Below are 17332 nucleotides of genomic sequence, written 5' to 3'. Positions count from 1 at the left end.
ACAGTCTGGCTGTCCCCCACCTCCTCCTCCTCCTCCTCCTCCCCGGGCTGGATGAAGGCTTCACCGGGCCCCGGTACATCGGACCCCCGGTCGAGCCATGCCTGGGCGTCTCTCGTCTGGTTGTCTCTTCCAGTCGGAGCCATGGGGGGTGGGGGGGGGGGGGTGGGTGGATGAAGATGGCGGGCAGAGATTCAGGTTGGGAGTTGACATTGATCCTCCCGCACAACTCCAGAGGACAGGTTTTTCCTCCCGCCCCCTCCTCCTCCTCCGGGTTCACCCGTACACATCCCGGCCTCGACCCCGATCGACGCCGACGCCTTCCGTCTCCACGTGAACCCGTGTTGCCGTGGTGAGGCGTCGGGGTGGGCGCGTCACGGACCCGAACCCGGAGCCTTAGAGGACAGCCTTGGCTGGTAACCGCAAGGTTGACGGTTCGATCCCCGGCTCCTCCTAGCTGTGTGTCGAGGTGACCGTGAGCGAGACGCCTCACCCTGACTGCTCCAGACGAGCTGGCTGTCGCCTTGCATGCTTGACTCTGCCGTTGGTGTGGGAGTGTGAGCATGAATGGGTGAATGTCAGGCAAAACTGTGAAGCGATTTGGTTAAAAGTGATATATAATTGCAGTCCATTTAACGTTCCATCCCGCGAGAACGTCCTTTGAGGTCGATCCGGAGAGACCGGTCTTTTCCGGTTTGCGAGGACGCAGGCCGCGTCGCCGTGCTTCGGAGACGCTCGCGTGCTCTCGAAGGTTGCCACGCCCTCACGCTTCGCGTGTCAGGCGCACCGAAGGCAAATAGAGATATGCACCAGGAACGCCGCGTTCAAGAGCCGGCGTACCTGGATGGATTTCATCACCACAACATGAAAAGATCCCCCCCACCTACCCCATCCCCCCCCCCCACAAGAAAAAGCAACTCTTCAAATTGCCTGCTATCTAAGGTATCCTCCGCGACCCCCCTCCTGCCTCTCCCATCGCCCCCCCTGCCCCCCTCCCCCGCCCCCCCCCCCTACGGTGCCTCTTTCAACCCCTTCAGGGCCCCGGCCTTGAACACATAAGGAAGACCCCGGGCCCTTTGTAGAGCCCCCCACCCACTGGAACCGCTGGAAAAGCCTTTGTAGGAGAGCAAAGGTGCTCTTTGACAGGGGGGGTGGGGGGGGTGGGGGGGGATGAGAGGCGTCGACATGGCGACGGGGTGGCGGCGCGTGCTACCTGCTGGTCTTTGAACCCCCCCCCCCCCCCCCCCCGGACCCCGCCGTGTAAAAGGGGAAACCAACAACTCTGCAACAGGGAACACTAGGTAGGGCAAGGGAGGTCAAAGGGCACGGCCGCCCCGGTCGCTAAGGGCGACCACTGACTCGTAGCGGCGTGTTACTGCGACGGTCCGCTCTCTGGCGAGGAACCCTCCCGTTGCAGCTCTCCGTCACCCTCGACGATCAGGGGGGATTACGCTGAGACACGGACGCCATATTTTACATTATGTGTTTATCCAGTATGTTGTGTGGTTCACGCTGAGACAGAATACATTTACATTTACATTTAAATGTATACTGTCTCAGCGTGAACTAAGTCGCTTTTATCCAAAGCGACTCACAATAAATTAATTTGTCATAAGAAAGTGTAACAATATAACGCTGTCGGTACAGTAAAGATGTTCATAGAACCATGTGCAACGCACCAACATCGCTAGGTTAACCCATTCACCCGTGTATAACTTAGATAGCTATGCTATGATGCTACATAACTAAGTGCTATACCTAAATATGACACACAATAAGTGCGTACATTTAGTGCCAGGACGTGCAACATACAGGTCTGTGGTGTTGGGTGAGATCCATAAGCCCTTTCTGAGCTGAGAGTAAAGACCGAAGGACGCACACGTACAGGGAACCGAGTCTCTTAATCGCCTCATAGTCAAATGTCGCATAAATCTTTCCTAAAGTAACACCGCTCTGACCAGGACACAGACGTCGTCACCGTACCCAGAGATGGCGTGCGTCTCGCCGGGTGTCTACCCTTTCCAATCCCTGGTTGCCGTCTCGTCCGTCGTCGTTCTATCGCACCACCTACCCTCTCGTCCTCCCCTTACCAACCGACAAAAAAAAAAACCTGAACATCCATCGCCAATCTCCGCACGCAATCCGAAAAAGATTCATGACCGCGCTCCTCCAACTTATTTTTCCAACCCTTTTCCTCCACCTCCCCCCACCCCACCCCCGTCTTTGAGACCCATGGCATTTTAAAAAGCAATTTGACATCCACCCTGTCCCTTCAGTTAATCACCGCAGTCTTGTCTGTAGCTGAAAATGTCCGCCCGGGGCCCCCCAAGGCACCACTGAGGCCGCTCAGACTGGCCGCAATCACAGCCTGTTGGCCGGGGCAATTAAAAAAAAAAAAAAAAAACTGGACCCAGGCAGAATTTTCATCTTATCTATCCAAATGTCAGCCGCTCACTTATTAGCCATCATCACTCCGCTGCCAATCACACGGAGAGATGAAGCCCTCTACCTTATGCTCATGCAAACGCACAGACGCACACGCACGCATGCAGGCACACACGCACGCATACGCGAGTGTCGTCCACTTTCACCACCTCCATACTGCATCTCCCAACTTTACAGATTCGGCCTCCATTCCTTTCTCCATTCCTCTGTAGTTTTTCAAAGCATATTTCCTAGCCAAAGGTGTTCAAATCTATACAATGTGTATGGATTCAAGCTATGCGCTTAATGTTTGAGGGTGTTTGAGGATAATAGTTTGATGGTTTTGACATTTCATTCAGATCAATCTAAAAGCTATTAATATTTATCTATCCTAAATCAAGTCGGGAGTTTTGCATTTTTAAACTGTAAACACACTCAATGATTAAACATCTCCTAAGGGATGCCATACCTTACTTGAGTGCTCACATAATAGTATTGATTGTGATGAATTCCTATCTAATTTCCTTTTATTAACGCAATAAGACGAGATTGCTTGCATTTCCTCCTAACCTTACTTACCTCCTCTCTGTTTCCAAGGTTTAATCAACCCCTAAAACCCATCTGCACTGCAGGCAGAGCCCCAGCTGTGATATAATGCAGCATAACACATTGCAGTAGCCCATGCTGCTGATTGGCTCAAATAACATATTTTGGCACCAATTGGAGCCAATCAAAGGGATCCATTTCCCCGACCGGGGTTTCATCAGGGCTTGTGCTCTCCCTGTGGTCATTTAGTCTGGAGTGTTGTGTTAAGGCTAGGGTAGGCAATTTATTATAGACATTTTCTGACGTAATTGTTGAAATTCTCTTTACATCCGGACTGCAATCTATTAATTAAATGCTCTGACAAAAACAATGATAATCCGCTATCGCGGCCGGTAATAAGCCCGTCCATTCCTTTTATTCGGCACGGATGAAATTATTGGACGGCCTACCGGTCTGTCTACACAACAGGCAGACAGACAGGCCTTAGGCTAATGCTAACGAGCTAATCATGTGTTTTTGGGAAGTGGCTTTGGAGGCAGGCCTTAAAGGTGACATGTAATACCCCCAGGTGTGAGTGTGATTAGGTGTGTCAAGTCGAAAAATCTGCCTCTTCTGACATCACAAGTGGGCGTGTCCACCTAGATGTGTGCTGGATTGATCAGTCTACCAGCCTACCGAGTGGACTGTAGCAAACGTTGCTCCTCTAACCAGGGGGCCACAAAATACCATCACGCGGGCCTCAATTGGCCCCCGGGCCTCGAGTTTGAGACCCCGTATCTAGACGGACACACCAACCTATGATGTCAGAAGAGGCAGATTTTCAATATCGCTCGTAGCGGCTGATCAAACTCACACCTGGTGGTATAAAGTGTCACCTTTTTTAAACGGGGAATTTCTTTCTTTGCTGTTTGATACTTTCAAAATCTAGCTAACTCTGGCTGCCATCTCCAAATGGCCTACCCTGGCTCTAACCCTTTGATCCCCCCCACCCCCCCCCCTACCCCCCAGGGCGGTGGTTCATCCGGGAGGGATGGCTGCGGCGGGTGCCCACCAAGGGGGTGGAGGCCACGCCCCGGATGTTCTTCCTGTTCTCGGACATGCTGGTGCAGGCCAAGCGCTGCGGGCCCCCCCACGGGGGCAAGTTCTCGGGGCAGCACGCCTACCCCCTCCAGGACTGCACCGTGGACAAGGTGTTCGGCCACACCCGGAGCCAGGGGGGCCTGCTCAGTGTGAGTACGCATGGGGGGGTGGGGGGTGTGGGGGGGGTCCCAGGAGGCACCATAGTGTTTTGAAACATATCTGTAACTAGAGGCCTGTGTGTGTGTGTGTGTGTGTGTGTGTGTGTGTGTGTGTGTGTGTGTGTGTGTGTGTGTGTGTGTGTGTGTGTGTGTGTGTGTGTGTGTGTGTGTGTGTGTGTGTGTGTGAGGATCTTAATGTTCATTTTAAGGGGGTAGGGGGAGCTGGGTATTAGAATGTTGCGGAGATGTGTGCCTGTGTATGTGTGCGTGTGAGTGTGAGGGGAGGAGGATGTTTTGCGCTGGTGTTGGGTGGGTCTTTCGGTGTGTGTGTGTTGGGGAGAGGGCTGTGTTTGTGTGTGTGTGTGTTGGGGAGAGATCTGCGTGTGTGTGTGTGTGTTGATGTTCATTTTAAGGGGGGGGGGGTTATTATGCTGCCAGGTTTCAGTGTGATTAGACATTACAAGCTGTTTTGAAAAACTGCCTTTTCCTGTTTTTTCTTTTACATCACAAGTGGGCGTGTCCACCTAGATGTATGATGGACAGGTCAGGCTACCAGGCCTAAGCAGTGGACTGTAGCAAACGTTGCTTATCTGTCCGTCATACATCTAGGTGGACATTTGTCCTCATCATCCTCATCGTCATCCGCTTATCCGGGGTCGGGTCGCGGGGGAAGCAGCTCAAGCAGGGGGCCCCAGACTTCCCTTGGACACTTGTGATGTCACTAAAATAAAGGAAAAGGCTGATTTTCACCTCTGTGTGTGTGTGTGTGTGTGTGTGTGTGTGTGTGTGTATGTGTGTCAATGTTCATTTTAAAAGTTCCAAGAGTATTCAAACTTAAAAGTTCTGATATTGCTTTAAAACAGGTTATTATTATCATAAAACTTTCCAAGTAGACAACCCATCAACTGAACCAGTGTCAATTATGAAGTGAGTTCAACCCGTTCAAAACATGAAAACTAAAATAAGAAACCATCCACGGTTATGCCTCTGCACTTTAGAAGTAATTTAACGCACAAACTCTAGAGCCAATGTTGTAAACGTATTAATTTATTTGACTAAATTATTGATTATTTAGTCTTTAAAATGGTCATAAATAATGGAAATGCCCATCACAATTAAGCAGAGCCCTAAGTGATTTCTGAGCTGTGCTCGCTTTGGCTGACAGGCTGCCAAAGAAAAACGACTAATTAAAGAATTCATTAGTGTAAAGTTTTTAAATCGCAAAAACAGAAAAGAAAACTATAAATCTCATTTTCTGAAGCTGTTGCCACCGAGTCCAATGTCGTTTTTTATCTAAACGGCGCTCACAAAACGACAGAGATGAACCCACCGTCGAGGATAATCGACTCACGATTGCACGTCTTTTGTCCGCTCGTGATCATACACACAGGCTTTGAGTTAGCGCGTTACGAGAGAATAATTAAGTAAATAGATATCTTTACACAATCACTAATTACCCAGCAGCCTTGAAATGTTTAGTTAGTGGAGGCACGTCTCAAAGAATATCAAGTTTTGCGGGGGAAGAAGAAAAAAACCTGTCTAATGGTATTAGTCGGACGCCAGGTGTACGAACATATGCTGTTGATTCTTCAGTTTGTTGCTGCTGGTTTTCCTTTTTTTCTTTAATACACATGAGTGAGTCCTGAGAAGGCCTGCAACGTGTTGGTGGAGTCTGACTCATCCGCTGGATGTGGGGAGTGAGGGGCCGTTGCCACGGCGCCCGTCTCCCCCATCCCAAAACGGTCCCTCACGTCGCCCGCGGGTCACGTGACCGGCGGGCGACGTGGTCGCGCTAAATGGAGACGGCGCTTTGTTTGTCCGGTCTAACGAGACCCGTGTTAATAAGCAGCTTCGCCCCCCGTTAGTGACATAGGAGCCAAACAAACATTTAATCTCTCTCTCCCTCTCTCTCTCTCTCTCTCTCACTCTCTCACTCTCTCTCTCTCTCTCTCTGTCTCTGTCTCTCTCTGTCTCTGTCTCTGTCTCTGTCTCTGTCTCTGTCTCTCTCTCTCTCTCTCTCTCTCTCTCTCTCTCTCTCTCTCTCTCTCTCTCTCTCTCTCTCTCTCTCTCCATCTCTCTCTCTCTCTCCATCTCTCTCTCTCTCTCCATCTCTCTCTCTCTCTCCATCTCTCTCCTACTTTTGCTCGCTCTCTTGTCTCTTACCCACTGTCTCTCACTCTCCCCCTCTCTTCTCACTCTTTCTCCCCCCCCCCCCCCCCCCCCCATCTCTCGGGTCCTCCCCCCGCCTGCAGTAAAGCTGTCGGGTGACACATCGTGTCTAAATGATGTAGTGGCTGTCATCAAACATTCAGGGGGACAGACTCGCGTCGTCGAGAGAGACCGAGGGAGTGGGGGAGAGGGAGAGAGAGGGGGAGACACAGAGGGAGGGAGAGAGAGGCACAGGGAGAGAGAGAGAGGGAGACAGAGAGATGCTTAGTTAAGCAACCAGTGTTTCGCGGCACGGAGCCACAGCGTTGCAGACATATCAATATTCATCCGCTCTTTAGTCTCTGTGTCTGTGTTAACCAGCGTCCTCGGGGGGGGGACTGCACTGGTGGTGCCCACCAGAGGTCTCTAGGGTCCCTTGGTGGGTATCCCTGGCTCTCACCACTGGTGGGGGGGTCCCTGGTTCTATCCACTGATGGGGGGCCTCTGGGAGCCCCTGGTGGGCACCACTGGTGGGGGCCTCTGGTTCTATCCACCAGCGGGGGCGCCCTGGTTCCACATGACGCATTTGCTGCTTTTTGTGTGTGTGTGTGTGTGTGTGTGTGGGGGTGGGGGTGGGGGTGGGTGGGGGTGGGTGTGAGCAACAGAGAGAGAGATGCTGAAGTGAGTTGGATCAGATTAGGGCCCTCGGATCAGTCCCTTCCAGCTCCTAGCGAATACATCTTCCTAAACCCTCCTCCTCCTCCTCCTCCTCTTCCTCCTCCTCCTCCTCTTCCCCCTCCTCTTCCTCTTCCCCCTCCTCTTCCTCCTCCTCTTCCTCCTCCTCCTCCTCCTCTTCCTCCTCCTCCTCTTCCTCCTCCTCCTCCTCTTCCCCCTCCTCTTCCTCTTCCCCCTCCCCTTCCTCCTCCTCTTCCTCCTCCTCTTCCTCCCCCTCCTCCTCCTCCTCCTCTTCCCCCTCCTCTTCCTCCTCCTCCTCCTCCTCCTCTACCTCCTCCTCCTCTTCCCCTCTTCCTCCTCCTCTTCCCCCTCCTCCTCCTCCTCCCCCTCCCCCTCCTCCTCCTCCTCCTCCTCCCCTTCCTCCTCCTCCTCCCCCTCCTCCTCCTCCCCTTCCTCCTCCTCCTCCTCCCCCTCCCCCTCCTCCTCCTCCTCCTCCTCCTCCTCCTCTTCCCCCTCCTCCTCCTCCTCCTCCCCCTCTTCCTCTTCCCCCTCCTCCTCCTCTTCCTCCTCTTCCTCCTCCTCCTCCTCCTCTTCCTCCTCCTCCTCTTCCCCTCTTCCTCCTCCTCTTCCTCCCCCTCCTCCTCCTCCTCCTCCTCTTCCCCCTCCTCCTCCTCTTCCCCCTCCTCCTCCTCCTCCCCCTCTTCCTCTTCCTCCTCCTCTTCCTCTTCCTCCTCTTCCCCCTCTTCCTCCTCTTCCCCCTCTTCCTCCTCCTCCTCCTCCTCCTCTTCCTCCTCCCCAGTCCAGCGTTGTCTAATGGCAGCCATGGCATTTCATTAGCCAGCCCCTAACGCTGCATTCTCAATAACATTAGGCCTAATTTCTCATAAGGACAGCTTATTGATCTCTGGGCCCCCCCTCCCCCTATCTGGGGGGGCAGGTAGGGCTGGGCTGTCCGGACTGCGGGCCCCGGCTTATCCAGGGGGCCATGAAGAATTAAAGCCAAATTAAATTTGACAGCTGTAAATGCCATGGCAATCTATATGCAAAGTCTGGAAACTAAACAAAATAACTTTTGTCAAATTTTTATTTCTCGCATTTTCTTCTTCTTTCCTGTCCATTTTTGGTTTCTTCTCCTCCACCGCCGCGCAGAAGAGATGAGGTTATATTTTATTTTATTTACAAAATGGCCCAAACCTCTCCCCATTCTCCCTCTGCCCTTCCCGCCAGCTTTCGGTTTCTTCCTACCTCCCTTCTCTTCTCCTTCCCTCGGTTAAAGCCGTCTCTTCCTCCCGTTAATACCCAAGCCCCCCACCCCTCCCTCCTCCCCTCAGTTCATCCCCATTTTCTTTTTTCTCTTCTTCTTCGTCTTCGCTGCCGCTGACAGATTCCCTTTGATGTATAAATAATCAAGCTAAATTATGTGCGGCGGGGAAGTCTCCCGCGCGCCGCCACAACGCTCTTATTATACAAAGTAATTTCTACCTAAGAGGGTCAGATATCCTGACAAATCCCTAATTACCGCGTCGCCCGCGCCACCGAAGTGGAATCTATTTGTGCATAAATCAGCCGCCGCGTCCCCCGAGCGGGCGGGCGCGCGCGTTCCGTTGCGCCCGCCCGCGCCGCAGTGTCCCTTCACAACTCCGCACGCCACCGGAATCCGCCGTAAGTAGCCTGTTAATGGACTTTCGGAATCGCGGGCTTTTTTTAATCTATGGTCTCGTGCACTGCTTATCCTTCCTCGCCTTTGGGCTGCAACCGGAAATGGGTTGTGTTTTTGTTATTTCTGGGCTAGACACCTCAGGCAGGTAAAGTTAAGATGTAGAGGTTTTTTTAGATTTTCATTATTGTACATTTATTTCGTAATAGCTCAACCAATCAGAGGAAACAATTAGTACACGTCACCACCTGAATGTTTTACCTACTAATTTTATTTTAATTGTAAGTGTGTGTGTGTGTGTGTGTGTGTGTGGGGGGGGGGGGGCTCATATTTGTTCATTCATAAGGCAATCTATCAAATTATTATGCAATGAGTATACATGTAAAGACACCTAAGTGATGTTATATTTCTACTACAAACAAAACAGTAGGCTGGCCTAGCAACTGTTGACTGAATAACAATACTGACTGTTTCTCAGTCAGTTGTAAAAACACTTCTCACGGCATGATTTGTAGTAGAGGATCGGGCATAAAGAGGCCGATACGTGGCAGTTTCCCGTGCTGCACTGATGTCTTGTTCAGCCCTGCCCTCTAGTGGCGGGTCCGCGGTACTGCCACGTTATTGTTGTCTCACCGCGTGAGTGACACGCGGCTTCTCTTGACCCACATTCCGAAGTAATAAACTGATAAATCAACTGTTGGGGATTAGCAAATCCCGCCGTATCTCGGAGCAGTTTGTTTTAATCCTTGATGAGAACAGCGAGAGACAAAAAATAAATTGTCAACATAAGGACACTGCAGAAAGCGAGTTTGACATTGGGAATGGCGAAGTCATCACAACTTTCTTGTTTCGATGAGGGGTTTCAATTTCGGAATTGTTAGGGTACAACAACAAAGCAAAGAAGACGTCGGGACCTCCACTGGTCTGATATTATGGTCTGTGGTGTCTAAAGGACCTAGTGGCGTATATTAGTTAGAGGTAGTTAATCCATGTTCTTTGTGAGGTAGCAGTGAACCTCTATAGAACACTCATGACCAAAGGGCTGATTATGGTTCCACGTCGACACAACACAAGGGGGTTTACGGATCCCTTACGTCCTTGCGGACCCTCCTTCCGTCCACCCTAACGGCCGGACGTGCGCCTCCCAAATATCGTAACCTTGCGTCGAGGCGACGCAGCAGCGAGGGCTGGGATTGGTCCGCTCACTAAAACCCGACGCAGAACCAAAACAGGTCCACGATGCGTCGACTCTGAACCATAATCAGCCCTTTACAGAACCCATCGTCTCACCCTGTGTGGACTCAGAGCTGATCTCCATGTCTCCGTGTCCCCTCCCAGCTCTCGTTCCCCAAGGCCAAGCTGCTGCTGATGTCATGTGACCAGGAGGACATCAACGACTGGCACCAGAGCCTCGCGTCTGCAGTGGGGTACGCCACGCGTGCGCACGCACACACGCACGCACGCACGCACACGCACGCACGCACGCACACGCACACGCACACGCACACACAGCACCTAGGCGCTGCAATCCTGTGTGACTTCGTCCAGACCCAGTGCTATGGTGCTGTCTCTCCGTCCGACGCCATTGATTGGCCCCCAGGCCACTGCTGTCACCGTCAGTAACTGAAGTCCCCCTGCACCCCCCCCTCCTCTCCCCTCCTTACCCCCCTCCCCCCTCCCGGTAGGAGTCACCAAGGTCAGCCTGGCTAAGCATCGGGGGCCAGCCCAGCTCCTCCACCCCCCCCCCCCTCAGTCACCCCCACCCCCCCTTCCTTCAATGCCCGGCCCGGCTAATTATCTGCGCACCCTGGGAGGCGTGGCCTATGACCCCGCCCTGACCACCATGCACGTGAAGGGGGGAGGGGGGGGGGGGTTTGAATGTATATTTTTCTCCTTCTTCCCCGAAATCCCCGGGGAGAGTAATTAAGAGAGAGAGAGAGAGAAGGTCCAGCTTTGAGATGACCACAGGGATAGAGAGACGGGGTCATCGTCATGACTACTGGCTGTCACAGCCAGGAAGGGGATGGGAGGGGGGGTCGTTTATGGGCAGCCCCCACCGCAACCGCCACCGCACGACCAATGAGACGAGAATACATGTTAAATGATTTAAAATAAAAAGTAACTTGATGCAAACAAAATCATTTCTTAAAATACAGTTCAATAAAAGAAAATGGATGCAGGAAGAGGTATTATGTTTCTGTTTGCCCCGCTGTGTGTGTGTGTGTGTGTGTGTGTGTGTGTGTGTGTGTGTGTGTGTGTGTGTGTGTGTGTGTGTGTGTGTGTGTGTGTGTGTGTGTGTGTGTGTGTGTGTGTGTGTGTGTGTGTGAAGAGTGAAAGGCGTCCGATTGGTGCGTCTCTCCGTCTCAATGAGGCCATTGATTTAAGGACCAGTGAACGCACTGTCAGTGTCACTCCCACATCCCAGTTCCCAGATTCCATCGGATTTCTACTTTCCCCGAAGATCGTCATCCAAACTTCGAATCCCTCTCCCCTGACGACGGCGTATTGTTTTTAGATCTGACACCGAATCCTCTGCTGCCCCTCCCTCTCTGCGATCACCTTTCAGGACCTTTATTATATCGTGTAGTTCCGTGAGGATGGCTCGCGTATTTCACTTCCCGAAACGATAGGACCTGGAGGGCTGATTATGGTTCCACGTCGACGCAACGCAACGACCACGCAGACGCTTCGACGCAGTCGTGAACCTGTTTTGGTTCTGCGTCGGGTTTTGGTGAGCGGACCAATCACAGCCCTCGCTGCTGCGTCGCCTCGACGCAAGGTTACAATTTTTTGGTAGGCGCACGTCGGGTCCTTAGGGTTGACGCAAGGAGGGTCCGCAAGGACTAACGGGTCCGTAACCCCCTTGTGTTACGTCGATGTGGAACCATAACTAAGCCTTTAGTCTTACAGGTGGTTGCAAATCTCCCATTCAGAACATTAGAAAAGACGGAGACACAGAGTGTATCACCAAGGAACAAAACAGGAAACGACAACGGTTACGACCTCGGGCACAGAGCACTGTCCAACACTGTCCCTCTCACACATCTGAGCTACTCACTGATTCATCACTTCTATCTAAAGTACCGTTCAATGAATTTAAACTAAATATAAAAAAAGAGCAGGTCGTGGTTTAGAGAATCTTGTTCAAGAGACTGCGGACATCAGAGTGGGATCCAGAACGTTCTGGAAGGGATTCATGTAAACTCAACGAAACGACTCATTCGTTCATAACTCTTGAAGGCACAGTTCCCTTTCACCGAACAGACGGAACAGCAAAATCACAGCGGAGATTGTGTAACGGCGGCTGGGTGTGTCGTTAGTTTAACGAGGCGAATGGATCCTCGTCCGCAGCCAGGCTAACGCTGCGTACACACTGTACACGTCCGTCGACAGATCTCCTCGACCTTGCATGGGGACGCTCTCGAACTGCATTGTGGGTCGATCCGTTCCGTCGGCTCCGTGGCCCGCGTCACAAAGTCACTTTGTGACGCCAGGTGTGTCTCTCTCTGGACAGGAAGCTGCAGTCCAAGAACACGACGGTCCACCAACGGGACGAGCTGTGCAGGCGGCCGCTAAGGCCCGCCCCCGACCCCCCGCAGAACGCAGGACCCCCCCCCGCCACCGACGGCCCCCCCGGGAGGAAGAGGAACAAGGTGAGCACCCCACAGACAGGCAGGCAGGCAGGCAGGCAGGCAGACAGACAGACAGACAGACAGACAGACAGACAATCACAAAATCACACAATCACACAGTCAAGCACACACACACACACAGACACACACACACACGCACGCACGCGCGCGCAAACAAACAGGTTACACACAGAGATACACACACACTTAGGTTGAGTAAACCTGCTTAGTTTTTTAGGTTTTTAAAAGATCTCCACAAGGAGACGAACACAAACACGCACATCAAGGAGCAAAGAAACCACCCGCAAATAACTACTGTGTGTTTATACCTTTTCTAGTCCCTTGTTTCTTTAACACACACACACACACACACACACACACACACACACACACACACACACACACACACACACACACACACACACACACACACACACACACGTGTTTGCTAAGAATTTCTATACATTTAAAAATATATCTAATACATACTTAATTAAGTACTGAGTGTTTCTACCTCCTCGTTTCCATTGTTTCTGTTATTACTAAAGACGTTATGGTTTGAATTGATCAGAAATGACGATCTCCCCGTTTCCCGCGGCGATGAAGCCGCTCCGCTGTCCCATCTCTGGAGCGTTTACCGCTTTAAACTCCGCTTATCCAAGTATTATTCCACCCCCCCCGCGCCCCCCCCCCCGTCCCCTCAGGCGAGCTGTGAGCCCACGGAGCGCGCCCGGACCCCTCCCACCCCCACCACCTCCACCACGGACCCCGCGGAGCCCAAGAGGATGAAGCTCGCTGGCGCCCCCGCCGGGAGGTGAGCGGTACTGCGCCCCCACACACTGAAAACACCATCACTCATCTCGTTCTCCCAGTGCTCTATTGGGAGCTATGGGAGGGAAACGCGGGGACGAGAATAGCCTGGATGAATACGACCGCAGCGAGCCTAGGTATCGTGTTACCCCCCCTCCCCCACCCCCGGGGAACGATGTATTAAATGTTTGTTTGTTGGAATCATCCGCAGCATGGCTCAGGATCGGGCCGGGTTGTTGTGGGCCCCGTCCCTCAGCGGCCATTAGGAATATCAATTCCAGGGCAAGAGACTCTCCGGCTTGTTTACACCGGGGGTTTATTATGAGTCGTCTAATAATAGTCCCTGTTTTTATAACGTGTTTATACCAATTATAATACCCCATACGGTTGTAACACACCACATTGCGACTTGTGACTTGACTGTTCAGAATTTACATTTTCAGAGTTAACGTTAACACTTAATTTATTTTGCATTTGTCGTGTTCTCTTCTCTCTGCAGTGTCCCTGAGCCTTCAGCCTCCAACTGTGTCATCCTGTGATGGGCGAGTTGGTCAGAGGTCAGAGTTCAGAGGTCAGGAGAATTCCAAGGTCATGTGACGTGGGTCAAATCAACAATTATGTATCAATTTATTTTTTAATCTTTTTCGCCATATTCAATTTTTTTATATGGAAACATTATACCATTGGTGCCAAAGACAAAAGTCTTATACAATTGATTTTGGAGACCTTTGCATCGCTACTATGACGTTTATTATTTTCATTATTATTATAACTACTACTACTAAAGCTTCAGCTGTGTGTCCCATGTGCAATAGAGCACATTTGTGTGCTTTCGAGAGGACGCCGGGAAATCGATTATTGATGACTGAAAGAAAAAAAAGAAGTGAAATCGATTATCTTGAGTAAAGCGAGCTGCTTTTAACCGAATGGGTGCATGTTTACCAGCTGCACCTCATTCCACCACCGCAATGTGATTATACCAATCTATTTTATAAACTATTATGTGATTATTTTATGCTATTGTAAATACACCAATCCTTGGATAAACCTGACAGTTTATCCTTCGACGTATCCCGTCGCCTTTATCTTGTTTTAATCATGACGAGATTTTTGCCTTTCTGATTAGGCTCTATGTTTTATACCGAATTTCGGATGTTTGTTTGTTTATCTGTTTTTTCTATGCTGCTATCTGTTACACTGGTCAAAAAATAACATTCCCACTGCCATTTATCAATAAAGCTCAATTCTAAATGTTGTGAAATTCTGTTTTGTCATTCAAAAGTAGAATAAACTTTATTTGTGAAATTTCAGCTTTATAGCTTTGATTAAATAGCCTACATTGTATATCAATTTTTGATTTGCATAGCATCCATGGTTAAACAAAAAGACTGAACAGGAGCTTCCAGAGAAGAAACTTAACTTTACATAAATTCAGTTGTGTTTGACTTCGACAATTACAGTCCAATAGCATTTACGATAAGGTTTTTTCAAAATGAATGCAATATGCTTGGCCATTTTGCGTGTAAATCCTAAAATATAGCATTATATAATCAGAAATATTGCTGTTTATATGCCTACAAAATAAATTGAACCTAATTAAATTTAGGTACAATTTTCCTTCGGCCAACCGAAAATACTAAAGTTAGACACGTAGCGCAAGAACAGAATCTACATCGGAGACGATCTGGTGGCGGGAAATGAAAGCACGTGACCGAGCTGTGGATGATCCGTCTGCTGGCGACCGACAGCGGACACTGACGAAGGGCCGGCCGGATGCTGATGATGACATTTTAAATATTCAATGGAGCCTATATGGGGAGAGGCGAGGCAAGCCAGACGGATGAAGGTCTATTTTAAAAAGAGACAACTGATGATTGGTCACTTGTTGGCTCCGGCGGCGACGCGCAGGCCAGTAGGCCGGTGTCCAAGACCACGTCGATCCATTATCCGCTAAAAGCACCGTTTGCGGATTTGGCGTCGTGTGCGTATGTCGACTAATATTTCATGTGGTGGGTCATTAAATGGTCCTTATTCGTCCCTTTGCGCGCAGGCGGGAAGGTCACACGCATCCGGACACACATGCACATTGCACACACACACGCATCTACACACCATAAAAATTAAGAATATAACTGCAGTGACGTGAAATCGCCACAAGATCGCGCCATTGGTGCAAACTATTTTCCAAAGATGTTATTTATGCTATATATTTAATCAGTTTTCACACCCTTAACGCAGATAAATGCAAGTAAATATAATATGCAAGCTTCCTTGAATATCCTATATGCAAATTTAATATATTAATATCACAATTTGATATTGAAATATTTACTTCAATAAAAATAGTGCTTATGGTACTTTTGTCCCCATGTCTCCAAGCCCGGCCCACAGGGTGATTAGTCTGTTTTAACGAGATCAAACCTCTGTTAGTGAGTCAGCGGCATTGCTTTGTCTGTTGATAGATACAGTGACTACGATGCCTCTGATGGGTTACGATTAACCTCTGACCTCTAACTATAGGAGCCATTTCCAGAATACATGTTGGCATGTTTAAAGGTATATATCAAGCCTATGTATGTATTCTGTTTGGGTTTTGTTGTTTATTTCATAGTCCCAATCAGTGTGTGTGTGTGTGTGTGTGTGTGTGTGTGTGTGTGTGTGTGTGTGTGTGTGTGTGTGTGTGTGTGTGTGTTGCTACCTGCTTGACCCCTTGACCCTTAAGGTCACATACTGTTTATCTCAAGGTTTTTGCGTAGCAACATTACGATTAATGCACCACCCTAGCTCGCCGCTAACAGTAAAGACGTACCTCGCTGTAGCTAACCATTACCCCGTGGCGGCGGGGGTCCCCCTCCCGCTAACTCCCCCCGGACGGGGCATCAGAGAGGGCAGCCCCTGGCTCTCGGGGGGGGGGGGAGGGATTAGCCTCAAGTACCCCGTAAACCGCCGGCAGGAAACGGCCCCGCGCTACCTGAAGCTAACCCACCGCTAACGCTACGTCAAACAGGCCTAATGAGGCAGGCTTCGTGTGTGTGTGTGTGTGTGTGTGTGTGTGTGTGTGTGTGTGTGTGTGTGTGTGTGTGTGTGTGTGTGTGTGTGTGTGTGTGTGTGTTAGTCTGTGTGTTTGCGTGTGTGTTTGTGTTATTGCATGTGTGTGTGAGTTTGTGTGTGTGTCTGTGTTTGTGTGTCTGTATGTGTGTTAGTCTGTTTCTGTGTTAGCCGGTTTGTGTGTCTGTGTGTGTGTGTTAGTCTGTTTTTGTGTGTTGGTGTGTTAGTGTGTGTGTGTGTGTGTGTGTGTGTGTGTGTGTGTGTGTGTTTCCAAAAATAACTACCATTCAGACCGTCCACACAGGTCCTACTTTGGGTTCTATTAGGGAACATAAGCAGCGATTGTTGCACCTAAACTAGGAAGACGCGCTCTGTTTATTACCAGAGCTTTAACCCTCCCTTAGAACACACAAAGTGCATTCAAAGTGCACTCGATGGACAATCCGTATGAGACAACGATGACCTTAAGACTGATTCATAGATATCGGAAAGGTCAGCTGTTTTAACTAATGCACGGAGGAACTCGATTAGTGCAGAGTCTGTGGGACAGAGAGGGGATGGTTACTGAAGACACTTTAAACTGTAAATCCAGAGCTGAGTGGACGATCAGCTCAAGTGGGACCGGTGGAAAAGGCTTTATCTAAAAGTAGAACTGATCCCCGAAAAAAAAGGCATCACTGTAAATATTTGAATAGAATAACCCTTGTCTCATGTTGACAATAGCCGTTTTTACCGTATCTTTTAAGGTCTTTATCAAGAGCTTCATGCTAACAATGACTAGCGGTGTGTTTGCCTTTTGTTACATCACACCCAACCCTAACCCTTGCGATGTTGACATTCACAAAGCCAAAAAGCTATTTCCGTGTTCCTTTTTCTTGGCAGAGAGACCGTCTTATGTAACCAGTTTTTCCTCTTCGTTAACAAACCCGTCGACTCCTCCTCCTTACCGCCCTTTGTTTCATCGTGTTTACGATTGTATAAACACAGATCACTTCCAGTGACCACGACCTCAGCTCCTAATCAGGGCACTGCCACGCCGTCCACAGGTGATGGAGTCAGGCCAGCAGCCCTTCCGTCACAGCTGACCCAGACGCATCGCCTCAATGGGTTCTTACCCAGAATCCTCTCTGGTCCGCCGGAGGAGAACCTTGGACCGT

The 17332-nt window shown here is 50.2% G+C and overlaps 1 protein-coding gene and 1 pseudogene across 2 annotated transcripts in view; one reads left to right on the top strand and one right to left on the bottom strand.

Moving 5' to 3' along the window:
* Positions 1-7925, bottom strand: part of LOC115541472 (cilia- and flagella-associated protein 251-like) — a 13795-nt pseudogene extending 5870 nt beyond the window's left edge.
* Positions 1-17332, top strand: part of arhgef39 (Rho guanine nucleotide exchange factor (GEF) 39) — a 75750-nt gene that overhangs the window by 29915 nt on the left and 28503 nt on the right. The window contains exons 8-12 of one of the 2 annotated variants that reach the window (XM_030353207.1): positions 3976-4196; positions 10024-10112; positions 12200-12338; positions 13022-13131; positions 13627-14388. In XM_030353207.1, the coding sequence (XP_030209067.1) occupies positions 3976-4196; positions 10024-10112; positions 12200-12338; positions 13022-13131; positions 13627-13666 (599 nt within the window). In that variant the 3' untranslated portion in view covers positions 13667-14388. Of the gene's footprint in view, positions 1-3975; positions 4197-10023; positions 10113-12199; positions 12339-13021; positions 13132-13626; positions 14389-17332 lie in introns of those variants that run through there. The other variant, XM_030353208.1, reaches the window with a different exon arrangement.

Source organism: Gadus morhua, chromosome 4 (assembly GCF_902167405.1).
Source record: "Gadus morhua chromosome 4, gadMor3.0, whole genome shotgun sequence".
In the NCBI taxonomy this organism is placed as follows: domain Eukaryota; kingdom Metazoa; phylum Chordata; class Actinopteri; order Gadiformes; family Gadidae; genus Gadus; species Gadus morhua.
This window is presented reverse-complemented; position numbering and strand designations above follow the sequence as displayed.